A 22,712-nucleotide genomic window follows, 5' to 3' on the forward strand; every position below is an offset into this window, starting at 1 on the left:
ATTTCACAATAAACAAACTGGCCCGTATTCTGAACTCGGGTTCAATTTAAACCCTGGTTTAAAGTTATGGTTTAACTATGGAGAGCCAGTTGGAGCACAAATCCCTAACAGTAAACATTCAATTTATTAACTGATATGACACCCAAATTGTTTGTAATTGTCTGGGAATGATAACTGAAGTATTATTCTTCATTATGAAAGCAAAAGGAAACAATAGTAAACATAAGAAATATACAATACAAACAAATTTTTTGAATTTTTGGCTGCTCATGATTTTAACACAGAGTTAGACCATGGTCTAAGTTAAACCTGACTTCAGAATACGGGCCACTGTCTCTAGTGACCATCTGTTTGATATGAAGTGTACAGTACATGTACAGTTTGGGAATGGTTATGAGACCACCTTAAGTACAACTAAGATTTTGTACATGTATTTGTCTATGACTTGAATATGTGTTAATCTCTAGATAGTTGTTTCATCATGCGAAAGGGATTCCTGATTCCTGAAGATATTTGTTTCATTTCTTTGTTTGTTATTTTATAATAGAAACTATCTGCATCTGAAATGAGGAGAGTGTCTTCCAGTCTGGCTTGCGCAGGAGGCTACTCTAAAACATTTTGATTTCATTGTTGTTGCAGGTTACAAGTTGCTGGTGTTGCCGGTGCTGTTGCCTCCTCTGCTGATCCTGTTGCCGCAAGAAGAGGAGAGGATGATAAGATGATACAAGAGACTAATGAAGAAGGAGAGAGTCTGCTGTCTCTGGCCTGCTCGGGAGGTTACTTTGAACTTGCTCATGTGAGTAATAGGACGGAGGGCTATGAATCTGTACAGAGGCCCGTTGTAATCAGTTGCAACTAAAAAAATTGAATGCTTCTCTATTTTCAGCCAATCCACAATGTGCATTTAGGAGCTGCGCTTGGAATTGTTTTGGATGCTATTAAAGGCAATTTTCTTTTGCAGTGGGCTACAGGTGCAGCACTCAACCTGGGTTAGGGGATGGGTACCTGGGGGCCGTTTCATAAAGCTGTTCATAAGTTAAGAGCAACTTGAAGAACGACTGGTGAATCTTTCTTACGCGCTAAATTTTCGCCAATGTATATACCATTTACCATAAGAAAAGATCACCAGTCGTTCTTAAAGTCGCTCTTAACTTATGAACAGCTTAATGAAACACCCAACTGGAAGGAATTTATTCCTTGAAACGCAGAGCGCGTAACAGCTGCTCTGCTAGAGCCAGGGTAATTACTGTATAAGCCGAGAGCGCTTTGAGACTTTTGATGAAGGAAGTGTTAAGCACTATATAAGCAAGTATAATTATTATTCATAAAGCCTGTAAAGTTACGAAAAGCCTTACGCATAGCTTTATGCATGACTAAAACATGTTGAACTAAGGGGCTAGGTCAGCTACATAGGGATATATCATTTAGCACAAGAAAGGATCACTGGTCATGCAATAAAGTCATTCGTAACTTCAATAGCTTTATGAAACACCCAAAGTCATGTTTACTGTACCCAATATAGTTCCTGAAATAGATTTAATTATTAATATTTTAATAAAGTTTTATTGTCTATTTTTCAGCATGCAAAAAAAAAAATCCTGTTGTGACTTGTGGATATTGCTTACAAACTAAGAAAAGATTGACAAAAAAAGAGAAAAATATGGATGAGATTACAGTGATCATATTTAATAGTAAGAAAAATAAAATCTGCTTGATTGCAGTTTTGTAATGTAGTTTGGCACAATAACAGTTGGGTAAATGGTGTTTTTGGTCACTGAGTCACGTAAATATCTTATCTGTTTCAGAAACATCTTCTTGTCTGAAGATTATTTACGGGGGGGGGGGGGTGTATTCACCTTTGTATTTATCTATTTTTATTTTATTTCCAGGTAAGATGGTAACAAGCATGACTAGATAATTTAAAGAATTATGTGAAATTGAGCCAGGGGATCACCTAAAATAAGTGAAATTCCTTATCGAGAGTTTCTCCACATTGGCTGTTGTCTACATAGAATGAATTAATGTCATAAATATGTTATTAAAATCAAACTTTGAAATAAACCTTCATTGCAACATAAGAGTACACAAAGCAAACAAATGTGGTTGTCAAATTCGTCAAACAATTCAAATTTGAATGTTCTTAGATTCATAGGCCCATATTCTGAAGTCTGGTTTAACTTAGACCACGGTCTAACTCTGTGCTAAAATTATGGGGAGCCAAACATTCAAAAATACTGTTTATATTGTATATTTCTTTTGTTTACTATTTTGTTTCCTTTTGCTTTCATAATGAGGAAAAATACTTCAGTTATCATTCCAAGACAATTACGAACAGTTTGGACATCATATGAGTTAATAAATTGGACGTGTACTGTTAGGAATTTGTGCCTCAATGGGCTATCCATAGATAAACTTTAAACCAGAGTTTAAACCCGACTTCAGAATACGGGCCATAGTGTCAAACAAATAACACAAATCATTGCCATCTTCCTCCAAATATTGCCCAGTTTTCTATCAATGAATGGTATTTCTCCGACCTCAGGTGCTGCTTAAGATGAATGCCAACGTTGAGGATCGTGGTAGTAAAGGAGACTGTACCCCGTTGATGGAAGCGGCTAGTGCTGGCCATGTGGATATCGTCAAGCTTCTCCTAGAGTACGGTGCTGATGCCAACGCCCAATCCAGTGCAGGTGAGTCTTTCACAAAGCAACTCGAGTGATTTTCCTCTGACATCTGTTATAAGCTATTGAAATCCTTGCATCTGATTGGCTAAGAGCATCAATTCACATCAGCAGGTTTCCCCACATATCAGGCATGTGACTTGCATGTTGTATGGAATTGCGCAGTTGGTGGTGGGGGGGGGGGGGGTTCTTCATATTATTTGGTAACCAGTTAATGTGTCTATTTTCACCATCATAAATATTCTTCAATTAAAAAAAAAATAAAAAAATTAGGGATTTCTTTTTCTTTCTTTCTTTCCCCCCTTTTTTTTCTCTTTCTTTTCTCTTTTTTTTTTAAAATTGTGATTATTTATGGTACCTGGATTTAAAGACAAGTAGGTGTGTCTTTATAATCCGGGGCTTTTACTGAAACTATATGTAGATAGTGTGGAAAACTTAAGAGGGATATGATAGAAAAAGGAAAATCGTAGCTCAAATCCTGCGCCTGAACTGGACTAGAATTGATTCCTGAATAGTCTTCGTTGAGTGATTTTAATATTTCTTTCTCATCACCACTAGGTAATACCCCATTGATGTATGCCTGTAACGGTGGACATGAGGAGATCGTCAAGATCCTTCTAGATCAAGGTGCAAACATTGAAGACCATAATGAGAACGGCCACACCCCCCTGATGGAAGCAGCCAGCAGCGGCCATGTCAACATCGCCAAGATCCTCCTAGAGAAAGGCGCTGGTATCAACACGCATTCCAATGAATTCAAAGAGAGCGCCCTTACCCTGGCATGTTATAAAGGTAAGAATTGCTGAAGATTAGGACTATGGCACGTACTCTAAACCTGGGTTTATAATAATAATAATAGGGTAATTAAATAAAATATGTATGTCTGACCCCCTATAGGTGGGATCTTTATGAAATTTTCTGTCTCTTATTTCTTGTTCTTTTGACAGTCTGTAATGTTCTCAAAGGACCATGACTTGGTCAGTTTATGAAGTGAAGAAAGACTTGGGGAAAAATGGGGGTCGAACGTACAAATGGGTTGATCATTTTATGGAATTGCCCAATAGTAATAATACATAACATTTATAAGGCGCGTACTATGGGTGTTTCTAAGCGCACTGTGTTCTGTTTATGGTTTATACTTGGGGGAAAAAGAAAAGGACACAACAAATATAACTTAATAATCAAAATTGGTGTGCACCTCCAATTCACCTACCCACAACTGTGAATCAAATCTATTAAACAGGCAGGTCTTGAGCAGGATCTTTAACTGACCAACAGACTTAGCATTATGAAACAAGGTTTAAAGCTGTGGTTTAACTATGGATAACCAACGGTGACACAAATCTCTAATAGTACAAGTTAAAGATATCATCTCATTCGCGAAACAAATTATCCATAACTATCAAGAAATAATAACCAATTTTTGTTTTCTTCACCATTAAAGTGTGAGGACAGAGCAAAGTTAACGTTATGAAAAAACTTCCGACATTTTTAGCTTCCCATAATTTTACCAAAGAGTTGGAACATCGTCTGAGTTAAACAAGACTTCAGATTATGGGTCGATATATCTATGTTTATTAAGAGTTAGATGCCATGTGATGTGTTTTGACCAATCATGGTGCTTGAAGTATTACACCTATGTTATAAGTGAATCCCACATTGGTTCAAACAGGAAGTATTCAAATTTCTCTTCCCGTGAAAGTTATTTGATGGAAGGAAGTTACAATATGAATACAAATATATATAAGTAAGGAAGTGTTCAAAAAGAAAATAAATGGAACACCCACACACACACACACACACGCCATTCAAATATATTTTGGTACATTAGTTGAAGAAAAATGAGAGGAGTAACAAAGTGATATTTGAGCAAAAAATAGGATAAACTAGGATTTTAGCCAGCTATTTAACCAAATAGGACACGTGTAAACTCTTCCCATTTAAAAGGAACTTAAATGGAGAAAAGAATTCATGTAATCAATATGTTCCTATTTCTCTAAAATAGATGATTTGTAGGAAATAGTTATTTTTTGGAAAAGAGTGATATTGATTATTGGTTATTATTATTATTATTTTTTTTTTAGATGTCAGTATTTTATCTTTTCATGAGTCTTTTTTAGCCCCCCCCCCACACACACCCACTGAAAAGAGCATTAAGAATTAATATTTCACATAATGAATTACATAATTAGTGACCACTCCAGGAAATAAGAAAATGGGATATATCTAATCTAGATGAATTAACTGAAGTTGCTTTTAAATTCTACCTTGAACGGTAAATAAGGTCATATATATGACAAAAGCTCCTCTTCTCTCTTCATTTTATATTCCTCTTTGGGTAATTAGACAGGATGTAGAAAGTAGGAAGTTTTCAGTCTATTTTAAGAATGCACTCTTGGAGGGGTAAAAAATGTGGTTTTATGATCTCAAGCAGAATTAGATTTATGTTTCAAAGAGGAACCCTGGGGAAACTTTCCAAGACTAATGAAAAGTCTGCAGGAAGCCGATGTAATAATTGAAAGAACGGGCACTTGGTGTTAGTGTATCAGTTATCAGCAAACACTTTTAACTTCATCACAACTTACATTGTGCCTGCTTTTGTCTCGCCTGCATAGCAGAGCGAGACTATAAGCGCCGCTTTTCAGACAGCGACGGTGACGTCGTCAACATCAAATCTTAACCCAAGGTTAAGTTTTTGGAATGTCATCATAACCTACAAACTATATCGGCCTAGTTCATGAAACTTGGATATAATGGTTATCAAGTATTACTGAACATCCTGCCAGAGTTTGATGTCACATGACAAAGGTCAAAGGTCATTTAGGGTCAATGAACTTAGACCATGTTGAGGGAATCAATATCAAAATCTTAACCGAAGGTTAAGTTTTTGAAATGTCATCATAACTTAGAAAGTATATGGGCCTAGTTCATGAAACATGGTCATAATGGCAAACAAGTATTACTGAACACCCTGCCTGAGTTTCAGGTCGTATGGCCAAGGTCAAATGTCATTTAGGGTCAATGAACTTTGGCCATGTTGGGGGTATTTGCTGATTTCCATCATAACTTTGATTGTTTATGGATCAAGTTCCTGAAACTTGGACATAAGAGTAATCAAGTATTACTGAAGACCTTGCCCGAGTTTCAGGTCACATGACCAAGGCTAAAGGTGATTTAAGGTCAATGAACTTAGATTGTGTTCTGGGAATCAAAACGAAATCTTAACCAAGGTTAAGTTTATTAAATATCATAACTTTAAAAGTATATGGATCTTGTTCCTGAAATGTAGACATAAGAGTAATCAAGTATTACTGAACACCCTGCCTGAGTTTGAGCCTTTGAGGTCACATGACCAAGGTCAAATGTCATTTAGGGTCAATGAACTTAGATTATGTTAGGGGAATCAAAACAAATCTTGACCAAGTTTAAGTTTCCTAAATATCATAACTCGGAAATTATAAGGATCTAGTTCATGAAACTTGGACATAAGAGTAATCAAGCATCGGTAAACATCCTTGGTGAGTTTCAGGTCACATGACCAAGGTCAATGAACTTTGGCCATGTTGGGGTTATTTGTTTGCCATCATAACTTTGAAAGTTTATGGATCTAGTTCATCAAATGTGGACATAAGGGTAATCAAGTATCACTAATGTCTTGCACAAGTCTTAGGTCACATGATCAATGTTAAATGTCATTAAGGGTCAGTGAACATAGTATTTTATCATCATATTAATGGTGTATTTTTGTGAATGGTTATTCTACAGTCGTTTTCAAAGTCAGCACTGCCAGAGGCGCTTCACTTGTTTTATATAGACATTTTGTTGTCAATTTGATCATTTAAAGTCTTAGGGCAATGACCAATCAAATATTATATTCTAACTCAAATATCTAACCTAAATTATACATGTATGTGGGATGAAATATCTTACAAACTAGTTGAAAACAACTCTAAATTCCATCATTATATATTGAATTAATCATCTCACAATGAAAGAAGCATTGCAATAAAGTCATCAAGCAATCACCTTAAACTTTCTGACCTTTGACCTTCAGGTCATCTTGAGATGGTGAAGTTCCTGTTGGAGGCCGGTGCTGACCATGAGCACAAGACCGATGAGATGCATACTGCCCTCATGGAAGCCTCTATGGATGGACACGTGGAGGTAGCAAGACTTCTGCTTGATCACGGTGCCCAGGTAAGACATACCCCTTTCACATTCCCATGACCTTTGACCCTCGACTCAAACTGTATACCAACACCTATCCTCATCTTCACATTATTCTGTAGAAACCACATGTTTTCATAGAAATCAAGCAATGAATTTCTTGTGGAATGAATATTGGGTCAGCAAGTTGAAATGAGGTTTTAGTTAATTTCATGACCCTTATTTGCATACATTATACATATACAGTGGCAGATGTATGGTTGCAGGAATTCAATGATTGTGAACAGGTATATGGAGATCCTGAATAGAATTGATGAATTGGCCAAGCTGAATGTCAACTCTGGCCAGTTTGCTCACTTGTTTGATTATGTAACATCTCAGTCAGAAACGAACTTAATATCTTTCTTCATTTCCATTCTTCAGGTGAACATGCCGGCCGATAGCTTTGAGTCACCTTTGACCCTGGCAGCTTGCGGAGGTCATGTCAAGCTTGCGTCCCTGCTGATAGAGAGGGGAGCCAACATCGAGGAGGTGAACGATGAGGGATATACCCCTCTTATGGAGGCTGCTAGGGAAGGACATGAGGAGATGGTGGCACTGCTTCTTGCTCAAGGTAAATTCAATATCATGCTATTCACTATGCACCAGGGCCCCTTTTCACTGAGTTATGATTGATCCAATCAACCTCGATTATTTGGAAATCCATCAATGTCATAATTGTTTCTCCAGGAAATTTGCACAATGTCCTTTTGTGAACAAAGATAAGCACACTGAATTGTCAAGAATGCGATGAATGTGTGAATATACACCATATCTAGAAAATATTTTGAATAAACATGAAATTTCTGGCTTTCCATAGTTGTGGTTGATTGCATCAATTGCAATTCTTTGTAAGACGGGGGCCCAGGTGGGTGTTTCATAAAGCTGTTCGCAAAGTTACACATAACTGGAACACGTTCTTAGATACTTGGTCAGCTACGTAAGGATATATCAGTTAGCACAAGAAAGCAACACCACCCATGCGTGATGTCATTCGTAACTTACAAATTTAGTATGCATTATACCATGCTGTTCTGCCAGCCATTATTAAATACCCAAGTACGCAATACAGTGCAGCCCTGTGAGTGTTTTATTGAAGAAGTTTCTCAGAGTTCATGTTCATGGAAAGCCAGGGTAATGAATGTCTCTTTCTGTTGTTGTTGGTTCAGGTGCAAACATCAATGCCCAGACTGAGGAGACCCAGGAGACGGCTCTGACGCTAGCCTGCTGCGGAGGCTTCCTAGAGGTTGCTAAGTTTCTCATCGAGGTTGGGGCAGACATTGAGCTTGGATGCTCTACACCCCTCATGGAGGCTGCGCAGGAGGGACATGTCGATCTCGTCAAGTTCCTTCTAAGCAAAGGTAAGGCAAAGATACCAGTCTTCAGGCATTTGCCTGATTTCAGCAACTGACAACTTCAATTCAGGCTTTTGGGGGCTTTATGAAATATCTTTCTTTATAAAAGGGCAGTTCCAAGGTAACGGAGTGACATTCAGAAACAAATTTTTGCATTCAAAGATATCACCCATATTTTAATAATTATTTGCAAAGAAATGGTACCTGACAGTAGTTGCTGAAACCCACTTTTCAAAATAATAACATTTGTTATTTTGATCCACTGAATTAATGAGATATGAATATTCATAAACATGGTTACGGGGTGACGCAAAATGGACATGCATATTTGAGGAGAAAATATATTGTTCAAACTCTGTGAACTTTAAATTGCTTTCATAATTTTGATTTATTGATATGATTCTATGTTCTAGCTTTAATATGCTGCATTACATTAAAAAATCAGTGTATTATTTCATTAATTATACGACTTAAAACGTAAACCCATACCTGGTTACTGAGTGACGGTTACAGAGTGACATCAGAAATATCCACACCCAGGCAACGTAAAATGAACTTATATTTGAAAATTTTTGTTTGATATGATGTAAAATGATGACCTTCAGATTATCCAAAAGAAAATTTACAAAACAAGCAATAGTTTTTTGTTAAATTGAAATTAAGTAAAAAAAAATAAAATAGTCCCATGTATAGAATTTCTTGTATGGTTTGGATTCTCCTATAACGAGGTGCGTAAGAAAAAAAATTGTGGCTTATTATGTTTCCCTTTTATATTTATGAAATTCCATATGAGTTTTGATAGAAAAATTTGATCCAGATTTGAAATAGAGCCAATATAAAATTTTGGAAAATGCACACTTTTGCTTGGAATTGCCCAAAAGTAATATTTGTCATTGTAATATTTGGTGGTAAAATTTAAATTTGTTCTTTTAATATTTTATGTAACATTTTTCATAGGTCTGAGAGTTGAGCTTTTTAGATGATTTCAGCTATTTATTTTTCAGCTTTTTTTTGTACTTCGTCTGTACAAAAGTATAGAAGCTTTTGCAATTTCAGCTATTTTGATTTTTCGCTGAAACCTGTGATTATTATGGAGGTGCCGTGGCCGAGTGGTCAAAGGCTCCCAACTACACACATTAAGGTCTGGGATTCGATTCCTGGTACATCACTCATGCCTTAGATCAGGGGTAATTTTATCTTCATGGCTCCTTTATCACATATAAAATGAATGAAAATGCTGTAGGCATTATTGATGTACCAATTTATGTATTTGCTTTGGAAAAAATATGGGTAATTCCACAAAATAATCAAACTTTTTGTACGTCCGACCCCCATTTTTCTCAAGTCTTACTTTACTTCATAAACTGACCAAGTCATGGTTCTTTGAGAACATTACAGACTGTCAAATGAACAAGGAATCAGAGACAGAAAATTTAGTGAAGGTCCCACATATAGGCGGTCGGATGTTCATATTTTGGGGAATTGCCTATATATGTATTATCGGTGATGATTTTGATTTCTTTGCTTATTTAGGTGCTATTGTCCACGCTCAAACAGCGACAGGAGATACTGCCCTTACCTATGCCTGTGAGAATGGGCATACTGATGTGGCTGATGTACTCTTAGCGCATGGAGCAAACTTAGTAAGTTTATTCCCTTTCAATAGCAATTCAATTAGTACTTGTAATTACTTTATCGTACAATTTTGTGACCAGTTATCGTACTCAATAGCATTTCATGTATTATACATCTATATAGTAAAAAATGCTGCATGCTCATTGCTTGATAATACACCCTACAATGGGGAAAAATGAATGATTTTAAAAAATGAAAGTGTATTCCATTTTCTTCATATCACGTTGATTTATTATTTTTATTATTGAAAATTTGTTAGGGTGTGCATGTCAAGATGAAATTTAACATTTATAATAAAAAACTGTTTGTTTCGAGACAAATCAAAAAATGGTGCTGAATAAAGACAGGGTAAAATTTCCTTTCACTTATTAAGAGCAAAGGCAAGAATAAAAAGGAAACAATATCAAACAAATTGTAATCGAAGCTCAGATGAAAGGATGGCGAAAGTGATTCTAAGCTCCGATTGGAAATAAGATGAAAATCCATATTAAGGTGATATAGGCCGATGGTATAAAATGCAAAGTTAGCTGAATAAAGTTCATATTTGATGTATGATATAATGTATTTAGTTATGGGTAGGTGATTGTATGAAGATAACCAAGAAAGCAACCCAAGGTTTACGGTTTCCCCATGAAACTTACAGGAACATCAAACTCTTGCCCTGCAGGAGCACGAATCGGAAGGGGGGCGTACACCACTCATGAAGGCAGCTAGGGCAGGACATCTTTGCACTGTGCAGTACCTCATCAGCAAGGGTCAGTTCACATTGACATTCTTATCATGGTTGATGGTGGTGGTGATGATGATGATTATGATTATGATGGTGATGATGATGATGATGATGGTGATGATGATGATGGTGATGATGATGATGGTGGTGGTGGTGGTGGTGGTGGTGGTGGTGGTGGTGGTGGTGGTGGTGGTGATGATGATGATGATGCTGATGATGATGGTGATGATGATGATGATGATGATGGTGGTGGTGGTGGTGGTGGTGGTGGTGGTGGTGATGATGATGATGATAATAATGATGATAATGATGATGATGGTGGTGGTGGTAGTGGTGACGACGATGTTGATGATGATGATAATTTATTAAGTTGCAACTCTTTTGAAGAATTCCTGTAATGGACTTTGTTTGTTTTTCTGTGACAGGTGCGGATGTGAATAGGGCAACAACCAACAATGACCATACTGTGCTTTCTCTTGCTTGTGCTGGAGGTCATCTGAAGGTCGTTGAACTTCTTCTGGCCCACAATGCTGACCCCTCCCACAAACTCAAGGTTAGAGACATTTAAAAATAATCTCATGCAGACAAGGAGAAGACTTCATGTTAAATGACAAGTCCACCCCAACAAAAAGTTGGTGTTAATAAAAAGAGAAAATCCAACAAGCATAACACTGAAAATTTCATCAAAATCGGATGTGAAATTTATTTAAGTGCCCATGTTCTGGGAAGTATTTCATCAACATTTTTGTCTGACACATCAGATCTGACATTTTCGTTGCCTTTCCTTGGCTGAGAGGATAACCGACAAGCCCTTTCATGAAACGCTCCCGTTGTATGCCTTATAATAAACATAGGTGGGGATTGAAACATCTCTTAAATTCAGGCCAATGGGTTTCTATGAGTTCATGTGTTGTCAATCATTTTCACCAAGAAAAAAAAAAATCATTTAAATTTGCTTGTAAGTGATGTATTTTGCTTAAAGTTTCTTCATTTAGAAAAAAAACCTGGATAATTAAATTTCTTTGAAAAAGCTCAGAAAGGCATCAATAAAAAAAGTGATTAATTGTGATTTTCCAATGCATCCTCTCTCTCTTCCCTTTCTCCCTATCCTTCTTTCCCCACATCCTTCTTTCCCCACCTCTTTTCTTCTCTTCCATTTTCTCCCTCTTCCTCTCTCCTCCTCCCCCTTCCCCTTCGCTCTCTTCTATACCTCCTCTATCTCTTCTTTTGCTTCTCCTAACCCCTTCCTCATCCTTCTGTTGCTTTTGTGGATGGAGATTTTCATCGTCTTTTAAATTATATGTGACCAGAATTTTTTGTCTGTAACGAACAACTTCCACCTCTCACCTCCAATCAGTCTCTGTACTTGGATTCGTATTTCTACTCGATGATTATTCCATTCCATTTATTTATTTTTTCTTTGCAGGACAACTCTACATGCCTGATCGAGTCTGCGAAGGGTGGTCATTCCGATGTGATGGTGCTTGTTCTAGAGTACCCTACCAATATGATCGCCCACCCGGAGGGTATGGCTACACCACCAACACCAGATCAAGGAGAGGTGAGTCCACATTGACAAAAATATAATTTAAAAGAATTTTGTGTAACTTTGTGGAGGTAAGTGTATGCAATAATATTTCGTGAGGAAACCCTGAAATTTTATTTCATAAGCATCCTTACATGTTTCGCAAAGTAAAAATTATTATTTTTCCCTCAATAGTCTACAATTTCAACTTAAGTAGTAGAATTATTTATTGTTCTTGTAGTTGTTGTTACAAAATGACATAAAAGCATGGTTTTGATTTTGATTTTAATTGGGTTTCCAATCAAAATGAAATTAATTGTATATACATATGTTGGATTTGATATGAATCATTTCTCAAGGAAAAATGGGCTGAAAAATTTCAGGATACGATCTAGGTATGTAGCTTTGTGAAAGCCGATCACTACAGGTTGTTGACGATGATGGTGTTTCTGTGATTGTTTTCAGGTATCTCGAGTCCCAACCCAAGCACTTCCTATTGTAGTCCCTCCTCAGGAACCAGATAAGCACCCGGAGGAGGCTCACCTTGTTGAGTTCAGTGGTAGGTCCATCAACATATTTCAACTCCACCCTAAATCTTGTGTGATGAATGCACCATGCAGAGCTCTGCCCTGTTCGCTTGTTCTAATATTTGTAATGCTCAATTTGATCACGGATATTAATATACAGTCCGACCTCTCTTATCCGGACACGTTGGGACCAACAACCAATCCGGATAAGGGATTTATCCGGATCTGGGAGACCCAATATTAAATACACGCAGCTGCCTCCCCAACAGCGGTGGCTACACGTAATATATTGTAGTGGGCGTACAGACAGTATTCACTGCAGTGTCAGTGCAAATTATAGGCAGTATTTTTACGGAAAAGAAATCGATCGATGGCCAAAACTCTCGGATGATTTACCTGCCAAAATGATTGAGGTATACATCGAGCATACCTCGAAAGAAAGAATGACTCGGTGGAACTAAGTTTTACAATTAGATCATCGCGGCTGGTATCGCAGCTTCGCAATGTCAGCCATTGTTATAAATGTAGGCTCAAAAATTATAGATGGCGCTGTCCGTATTGAGGCCTATAGCACTAGCTAGCGAGACATGTGTTGTTTTTTCCCGGGAAAGGAAAAGAGATTGTGATGAAATGTTTGCGCTGTGCCCTCATTTACTGGAAATATATCCTGTCTAAGTTCTTTCGGTGATTTGGGCAAGATGTTTTCATGTAAAATAATGTTGTAGGTAGACTATATTGGAAAATATATGTAATCAAAGTGAGTTTGCATATAGGATTGAGTTTAGATTGAAATCTCTTTTCCCCACATACTAGATTGAATTGGAAAAAAAAAATCTTGGCAAGTGTGCGTCCGGATAATAGAGAGATCAGGATAAGGGGGGCCGGACAAGAGAGGTCGGACTGTACCATATAATATAAAAAATATGAGTTCTGCTTTGAAATGTAGAATATAAAACAAAGGCAGTAATTGAGAAACTCTGAAGACAAAAAGAAATATGAATTAGGCCTTTATCAGATATGACAAAATTTGTTATTTCAGTCTTTGTATCAAGGAAAAAGAGCGCCAAGTGGAAAAAGTGCATAAGTGCCCTTGTGCTCAGATTATGACTATCCTGATAACAGTATTAGCATATCAGTATAAATCTGCAAGATTGGGGGGGGGGGAGATGATGCCACCTGCATCTGTATGACCTTGCAGAAGAATATCTTTCATGTGTCCTTGAATTTATCTGTTAACTGTAGACTCTGAAAGAATTGTGTATTACCCCCATCTTTTAAACCAGGGTCATCCCTCCTAGGCCATGGGCAGCAGACCACTGTTGTATCATCTTCTACTCCAGATGAATCCTTGTACCAAAGAATGGCGAGCTCTACGGTCGCCACCACCACCACCCTTACCAATACCATCACCACCCCTGCAGGAGCTCCCAGCTCCCTAGAAACCATGGATGCCACAGGGATCTTCAACAAGACCATCCCTTCCAACTTCTCTCCTACCAACATCGTGGCTTCCACGTCGCTACCCGACACTACCATCTCCAAGCTGGATGTAGCGGCAATGGCGCCAATCGGAGTCGGCAATGCCAAAGGCCACCATCGAACTGCAGAGGAGCAGATTCTGGAGAAGCAGCAGATCTATGCTGAACTCCAGAAGGTGGAAAGGGAGCTGCAGCAGCGGATTGAAGTGCCGGTGATTCCAAAGGGTTTCCAAGGACAGGGTGTGGATGAAACAGAGCCCTCCAAGCTTAATCTACCAGTGTCCCTTCCAGCTGGTGCTACTGTACCGAGTAGCATCCCCTCAGCGGTAGCGTCCCAAGCAGGGATCAGTTCTGCTCCTGTAGTAAATAGTGCTGCTGGTGTTGACCCTCCGGATAGCTCCCTGTTGGCTGGTGTCCCAGAGAGCAATAGCAATCAGTCAGGCAACCAGAAGCAGTCTGCGGTTCAGGTTCCACCTCACTTACAGCCACTCCCTCCGTCTGTGTCCGATGGTGAGGAAAGCGGGGATAACGAAGACGACTTGGCCCTCGATACCAGGGATATCCGAATTGTATCCTCCGTCCCTTCCCAGCATGAAGACAAAGGTAGTGGGGAAAGTTCTGCTGATGTCCTTGGGGCGGGTGTCCGACACGAGCCTCTGGGATGTGAATCCCAGTCACCGCCATCTTCATCAGTGGCACCTCCTACATATGAATCGTACAACCAAAGCAGTAACTGCAATTGCGACCCCACCACTACCTTGCCAGCAACGGCAGCATCACCATATAACCCAGCTCTTAGTTCACAGCTCATGGGACACACCCCTCTCCTTCCCGCTCCAGCCTCCGTACCGTCACCTCTCCCGGATGTGGAGACCCTCCTCAAGGAATCGTCTGGTACCCAGGTGGACTCCACTAGTCTGGCGGCGGCAGGTATTGGTCAAGCTGTGCTGAGCAGTGGTGCAGTGCAGATCACAGCAGGTACAAGTGCTAATAACATTGCAGGGATGTCTGGAGCCATGGTAACTGGAGCCATGGTCATTCCACATGGTTACCGGGAAGTTCATAGAGGTGAGCAAAACTTGTACTGTCCATTTATTTATTTTTCTCCACATCAACAAAAAATATGTTTAAGAAAGGGAAATACTATGTATTAAAATAAATACTAATATTGAAATTCATTGTCACATCTGATCGATAGTATGTTAACCATTTTATGCATTAATAGTCATACCTTTCACTTGATATTTCGTTTTGAATTACTCTAAAAATTCTCAGTCAATATTATTCTTAGCCAATCAAATATGACAAATTCAATTGTTTTGATTGTACAAGTTTCATGATATGTGGCCCTGGTTCCTCTTACTGATTAATCTGCAATTTGAACATGATTCATTTCTCTAAACCTTTGCACTCCATGTAAGGAGAATTTTCAAGGATTTGGGGTGTATCAAGTTTTGAAACATTGTGTCGACAAGAGCAAATTACCCAGTAATAACCAAAATATGGTAAACTTGTTCATGCTCGTATCAGTTGTGATTAAGCTTCTTTGTCAGCCATGATCAGGCATCAAGTGACTGGAAAAAATCAATTGATTCCAATCCAAAATCATCGAACTTCAAGTATAAGTAGCCAACAAGGGTACATACATCTCATAAAGCCAATATCCCTTCATCTGATGATTCTATACTTCATATTCACAGATGCTGAGAAGAGACCTGTTGAGTCTAAGAAGCCGGCTCGCCAAACCCAATCTGTGGGCACACAGTGCGACCGTTCCTCCATACCACACCACCACCAGGTCGTACCAGCTCCTATCATGCTGACCACCGGTGGAGCAGGGGTAGGAACCTTGGGGGCAGGGGTAACCACCACCACCGCTGCCCTTGTCCCGTCTCCTGCCTCACCTGGTAGCTACGACCAAGCCCACTTTGCACCGCACCCGCCCGTCGAGATCGATGCCCAGACAGAGAGCAATCACGATACGGCTCTGACTATTGCGTGTGCTGGGGGACATGACGACTTGGTTCAGATGCTTCTGGAGAAGAGTGCCAACATCGAGCATCGGGATAAGAAAGGTGGGTAACATCCTCATAGTTTACGACTTGGGATACTATGGGTGATTTCAAGGTCAGTATTGACCTATTGGTGTTGGTGTTAGGTCAATTTTTACACGAGTATAACACCAAACATAAAATGAAGATGGTCCTGAAAAGCCACTCGCTAGTTTTTGAGATGTCAATAATGTGATCTGGATCAGCTTTACAAACTCAGAATAGATTTTGGAGCTAGGGGAAGCAATCCAAATTCCAACACCAATGCCAACACCGGACTTGAAATTACCCAACGACTTAGAATTTCCCTGTGTCTCTGTAGCATGGTGCACACTTCCACCATCCATTTGTGATCAAATATACGTTAAAAATTTTCAAGCATTTTATATGAATATTTAGAGCAATGATATCTCAACGATCATTTCGAATATTGGAATATTGTGGAGCGTTGTGGCCCAGTGGATTAGTCTTCTGACTTTGAAACAGAGGGTCGTGGGTTCGAATCCCAGCCATGGCATAATTTCCTTCAGCAAGAAATTTATCCACATTGTGCTGCACTCAACCGAGGTGAGGTGAAAGGGTACCCGGCAGGATTAATTCCTTGAACGCAGGAGCACTGAAAGGCAGCTCAAGCTAAAAACGGGGTGGTAATAATCATAACATCGCGCCCTCGGAATAGAATATTTCGAGATAGATGGTGCTATATAAATGCCTATTATTTTAATATTAATGTATGAAACTACAATAAAAACTCCAATTGATTCAGGTCTTCTATAGTAATATAAGTGAATTCAGTTCCAAATTATAATGGATTATAACAATGAATCTTGCCATTGGCTACGATTTCAAATTGTAATTGAATTGCGCCTGCATAGTTACTCATGACTTGAAAGATTGATGATCACACATGTAGGTAAACTGCTTTTACATGACTTTAATGGTGTCTTTCTTAACCGTTCTGTGTGCAGGGTTTACACCACTCATCTTAGCAGCCACTGCAGGCCACTATAAGACTGTGCAGATCCTCCTCAATCACAATGCAGACATTGAAGCTCAGTCTGAGAGAACCAAAGATACTCCCCTATCCCTCGCCTGCTCAGGTGGACGATACGAGGTCAGTTCCATTACCCATAATCCCGCTCTTGCTATCCAAGTATAAACACGTTTCCTACCCGTTTTAGCCTCCATAATAGTAGTATTTATAGCCTTATTAATTTCCATATGTTCTATTGTCAAATGAATTGTAATTTAGCTAAATGCTGCATTTAAATTGAATTCAACTGAATTTAATTTGTATCCCCATTTGGAGGGGTAAAAAGTGTATTATTCCATGCATGGTACACTGTTTCAATAACCAACATGTATTAAATGTGAAATGAGTGGTTTCGGCAGGGTGTGTAGCGGTCAAAGAACTTTTGGAAAGTCAAGGAATTTGAAAAAAACCCAATATATCAGATAGTTTATTGAACAGATGCAAAATTTAGGGGAAGAGAAATAGGTTAATATCTTTTGGGTAATTATAAAAAATCACTTATCCTAAGTATTTTTGGGGTTAACCTTTCAAACTTGGCATGAATGCATAGGAATGCCGGGGTCCATGATAACACAAAGGTTAGCGATTAATCATGCACTTAATTTTCACGAATAGATTGTACAATGTCGTCAATGCGATCAGTTGTAAAAAAAATGTTCTGTGATCTTTGCTAAGCTTTGTGTTACGGGCCCCTGGTTATATTGTTCCTTGATCTGGACGGTAGTCATGAAAGTTTCCTTTGAAACCAATGTTTTTGATTGGCTGAGAAACACTGGTCTTTTACCAGGGTTCCTAGCCCATCAGGGAAAATGTTTTCCTGGTCATCAGTTAATTGCTCATTAAACCATTTTCCATCAGACAAGACAGAAAAGCATTTCACCAAGACGTGAGCTGATAATTGTTTCATTAACATTTCACGTAACCTAAAATCATCCTCTGTTTCCATATGACATCTACAACAGGTTGTAGAGCTATTACTGTCACACAGTGCTAATAAGGAACATCGTAATGTATCAGACTACACCCCGCTCAGTCTGGCTGCTTCGGGTGGCTATGTTAACATCATCAAACTTCTACTCAGATATGGAGCAGAAATCAACTCCAGGTAAGTCATGAGGCAGGTTTGGTTTATTAAATGGAAATATTTAAAAAAAAAATTACTATTGTTTTTCTCTATTCTGTCAAAATTTTAGGTTTTAAGTAAAACCAAAATTGGGATATAAGAGTTAATGTGACATCATTGTTCCCTGACTGGTGGAAGTTTAACCAAGCTTGCATAGTATTCATGTACCATGTTGGATACACTTCTTGATCATTAATGAAAAGGGTTGAGCGACAAAATATCTCACAAAATTCTTTTAAGATGCAAAAAAAATCCCGTAAATATTGGTTTCAATACAAAATGTAATTTAGGTGAACATAAGAATGAAAAAAATAATTATGCAGCAGACATGAAAATTTTTGTATTTTTTTTTTTTTTCTTTCTTTCTGGGATTTTTATCATTGTATCCCTTTGAGAAGGACAAATATTAGTTTGGGATTTTCACCAGACTTTTATTAATGTGTATGATACTTGTTGCTAGAGCTACCTACTGCCTAAAAATATATTTTTTTTTTCAATTATTCTATCATGCAAAAGTTCATCTTGGGGGAGTATTTAAAGATATTATGCCACAAAAAAAATGAGAGAGAGGACATATGATAAATAGTTTTTTTGTTGGTAATCTTAAATGTCTTTTTATTTTTGTCTTATGCAGAACGGGCAGTAAGCTTGGCATTTCACCCCTCATGCTGGCGGCCATGAACGGTCACACTGCAGCGGTCAAACTCCTATTGGACATGGGTAGTGACATCAATGCCCAGATTGAGACCAACCGAAACACTGCCCTCACGCTGGCTTGCTTCCAAGGTCGGACCGAGGTCGTCAGCCTGCTCGTTGATCGCAAGGCCAATGTGGAGCATAGGGCTAAGGTAATGAGAAAAATGAATACATTTGAACTTTAGGGGTGTTTCACAAAGAATAAAGTGTGACCTAAGAGTCGAGCATAAATGCCAACGCACACACACTCACTAATCCTTAATCTTAGGCAAAAAAAAAAACTTGGTGTAACAGGCCAATGAAAATTTGGGTAGGGAGGGCGGATTGTTCGTTGTTTTTTGTCTCACCTGCATAGCAGAGTGAGACTATAGGCGCCGCTTTTCCGACGGCGACGGCGGCGTCAACACCAAATCTTAACCTGAGGTTAAGTTTTTGAAATGACAGCATAACTTAGAAAGTATATGGACCTAGTTCATGAAACTTGGCCATAAGGTTAATCAAGTATTACTGAACATCCTGCCTGAGTTTCATGTCACATGACTAAGGTCAAAGGTCATTTAGGGTCAATGAACTTAGACCATGTTGGGGGAATCAACATCAAAATCTTAACCTAAGGTTAAGTTTTTGAAATGTCATCATAACTTAGAAAATATATAGACCTAGTTCATGAAACTTATACATAAGGTTAATCAAGTATCACTGAACATCCTGCATGAGTTTTACGTCACATGACCAAGGTCAAAGGTCATTTAGGGTCAATGAACTTTGGCCGAATTGGGGGTATCTGTTGAATTACCATCATAACTTTGAAAGTTTATGGATCTGATTCATGAAACTTGGACATAATAGTAATCAAGTATTACTGAACATCCTGTGCAAGTTTCAGGTCACATGATCAAGGTCAAAGGTCATTTAGGGTCAATGAACTCTGGCCAAATTGGGGTATTTGTTGAATTACAGCCATAAATTTGAAAGTGTGTTGGTCTAGTTCATAAAACTTGGACATAATAGTAATCGAGTATCACTGAACATCCTGTGCGAGTTTCAGGTCACATGATCAAGGTCAAAGGTCATGTAAGGTCAAAGAACTTTGGCCACGTTGGGGGTATTTTTTGAATTGCCATCATATCTCTATAAGTGTATTGGTCTAGTTCATAAAACGTGGAAATAAGAGTAACCAAGTATCACTGAACATCTTGTGCGAATTATAGTAGTTTTCAAAATCAGCACTGCTGCTATATTGAATCGCGTGATGCAGGTGAGACGGCCAGAGGCATTCCACTTGTTTGTAGTTGTTGTCGCCTAGACTAGATCTAGATCTATAGATCTATTTGCATACCGGTACATGAAAGTAGCAATTTATACACATACATACCAGTCAGTCCGCAAGCCCTGAAAAAGTAGCTTTTTTTATCCAAGTGATATTCATGACAAGAGGGTTTTTGCATAGTTAATGAGCTTGGTGCGAACCAAAACACCTCTTTTTATTCGGCCATTGCTGCTCTAAATATTGACCAAATTTCATGTTTTTGGTATCTTTGTAAAGAAGAAGAATCATTCTTTTAGGTCATGTGTTTGGATTTTTTAAAAAATGTTGTAATATAGGAAAAACTTTTGATCTAAAACATGAAATAAAATATTTTTTTTCATGCAACAAAAGTTGTTGTTTTCACACTTAATTTCTGTTTGGGCACAAATGATTTTTAAATCATGATAAAGCTGAAGATCTAAGCTTTAATATGATATAATTTTTATAAGAAGATGTATTTTAGATGGGTCAGCAGCCAGCTTTTCATAGGCCAAGTACATTTTGCAGCTCAAAAACAAGAATACTGCGCTCTGATTGGTTATAGACTCCACACACCCACGCAAATTCCAATGTTCCCCACACTGGCCTCTGCAAGGTCACACTCACCATGTGGTAATCTCTTCAAATTACCCGCGCCTGTTTGTTTTGAAAACAGTATTCAGCCAATCAGAACTCTGGATTTTATGTTACTCAGAAATTTCAGAAATCTCGTCTTGCATCTTGATGGAAATAACTGGCTGCTGACCCATCTAAAAGATACCACATGTCAAGAGTGACATTGTAAGAAAGTATAGAGTTTGAGCTTTCTGATGATATAAATAATGTTGGTGCCTAAAACACAAAATGTTGCACAATTTGCAAGTGAAAACAGAGGAAGAAAATTCTGTTTGATGCATCTTTTCAGGTAAAAAATTCACTTATTTATCAAAATATTTCATTCAAAAGAAATGACCAATATAAAAGGGTAACATTTACTCTTGCCCATGGTACAAAAATAATCAATATTACTCAAGGAGAAAGTGATTAAATTCTTTGAGAAAGAAAGTCTCACAATTCACGAGATTTTGCAGGGACATGAATTCAGCCACGAGAGGACTTGGATAAATCTTGCTCATTTGCTCATTAACACAGGGGCTTGCGGACTGACTGATACAGTGGTGTAGATAGGTCCTCAGACCCAGGGATGATCTGATGAGAGGGGTAGACCACAATATGTTCAAATAATTCTCCCCACATACACAATACACACACACACCAATATATATGGACACAGAATGAGCCAGAAATTGTTGAAATCTTGAAAGCGAAGAACATCCGGGGGTTTTTCCGCATTGTGATATTGATATTTACGCAATCGATATCGGATTAAAAAATAAAAAAGCATAGGGTCAGCGATATTTTTAGGGTCGGACGGGTTACGCCAAATAATGTTTTTGTTTTTTTGGCCTTATTGATGAATACCCAGAAGTGAGCATCCTCTGTGCATGATATGACCAATATGGTGAGGCATTTTACACTGCATGCAACCTTGAGTGTCATTTGTAATTACACTTACATCTCTATGAATCACCACACTGTGATAAATTGTTGTGATAAATGAGGATTAATCACAACTTTGTGATGGATCTCCTTTCTGTACATAAGTGGCATGAGTTGAGATTGATCTCAAAATTATCATTGAGCTGAATCAGTCATAAGATGCCTAAGATTCAGATTTTCATCTGATAATATCTGGTTGGCTATATCATGTTACGCTACCATTTACGATATGCATACGGTGGTCTCACATCTTCACAAATGCCTTTACATGGAGCAATGAAGGAGACCTGCCCCATTATTTAGTCAATTCTGGTACCATTTAAACATGATGTGTGTATCACATGAGGGACTATGGGGAAAAGAACTATTATGTCTACTGTTTGCCATAGCTAAGAGCAGTTTCAGTTATATCTTTGGCCAGAAAAGAACTTCTGTCTCTAGATTTACAATCTGGATCCTAACTGGCTGGGACTGATGAAAGAGTTTTGATTTTGAAGATATCCGGCGGGCATGGTTACGACACAAGCTAATGAAAGAGCGGAGTCTAAGCAATCATCATATCCTCCCTTTTTCCCATTTCTAGACGGGACTGACCCCTCTAATGGAGGCAGCCTCTGGTGGCTATGCAGACGTTGGGAGGGTTCTCATCTCAAAGGGAGCTGACGTCAATGCACCACCCGTACCATCCTCAAGGGACACTGCTCTGACCATTGCTGCGGACAAGGGCCACTATCGCTTTGTGGAACTACTCCTACAGCACAAGGCTGCAGTGGATGTGAAGAATAAGAAAGGGCAATCCTCACTCTGGCTTGCATGCAATGGTG

At 38.5% G+C, this 22,712-nt stretch overlaps 1 protein-coding gene across 4 annotated transcripts in view; it reads left to right on the forward strand.

Moving 5' to 3' along the window:
• The first annotated feature begins 643 nt into the window (after positions 1–643).
• LOC129282036 (ankyrin repeat domain-containing protein 17-like) overlaps positions 644–22,712 on the forward strand; it is a 43,739-nt gene continuing 21,670 nt past the window's right edge. For 2 of the 4 annotated variants that reach the window (XM_054917971.2, XM_054917972.2), the window contains exons 1-17: positions 644–796; positions 2,543–2,690; positions 3,240–3,473; positions 6,736–6,878; positions 7,272–7,461; positions 8,057–8,248; positions 9,776–9,885; positions 10,521–10,632; positions 11,033–11,160; positions 12,034–12,168; positions 12,598–12,691; positions 13,943–15,205; positions 15,838–16,212; positions 17,157–17,302; positions 18,184–18,326; positions 18,979–19,192; positions 22,472–22,709. In XM_054917971.2, the coding sequence (XP_054773946.2) occupies positions 719–796; positions 2,543–2,690; positions 3,240–3,473; positions 6,736–6,878; positions 7,272–7,461; positions 8,057–8,248; positions 9,776–9,885; positions 10,521–10,632; positions 11,033–11,160; positions 12,034–12,168; positions 12,598–12,691; positions 13,943–15,205; positions 15,838–16,212; positions 17,157–17,302; positions 18,184–18,326; positions 18,979–19,192; positions 22,472–22,709 (3,943 nt within the window). In that variant the 5' untranslated portion in view covers positions 644–718. The remainder of the gene's footprint in view (positions 797–2,542; positions 2,691–3,239; positions 3,474–6,735; positions 6,879–7,271; positions 7,462–8,056; positions 8,249–9,775; positions 9,886–10,520; positions 10,633–11,032; positions 11,161–12,033; positions 12,169–12,597; positions 12,692–13,942; positions 15,206–15,837; positions 16,213–17,156; positions 17,303–18,183; positions 18,327–18,978; positions 19,193–22,471; positions 22,710–22,712) is intronic. The other 2 variants (XM_054917973.2, XM_054917974.2) reach the window with 1 other exon arrangement.

The sequence above is a fragment of the Lytechinus pictus genome, chromosome 18 (assembly GCF_037042905.1).
Source record: "Lytechinus pictus isolate F3 Inbred chromosome 18, Lp3.0, whole genome shotgun sequence".
NCBI lineage: Eukaryota > Metazoa > Echinodermata > Echinoidea > Temnopleuroida > Toxopneustidae > Lytechinus > Lytechinus pictus.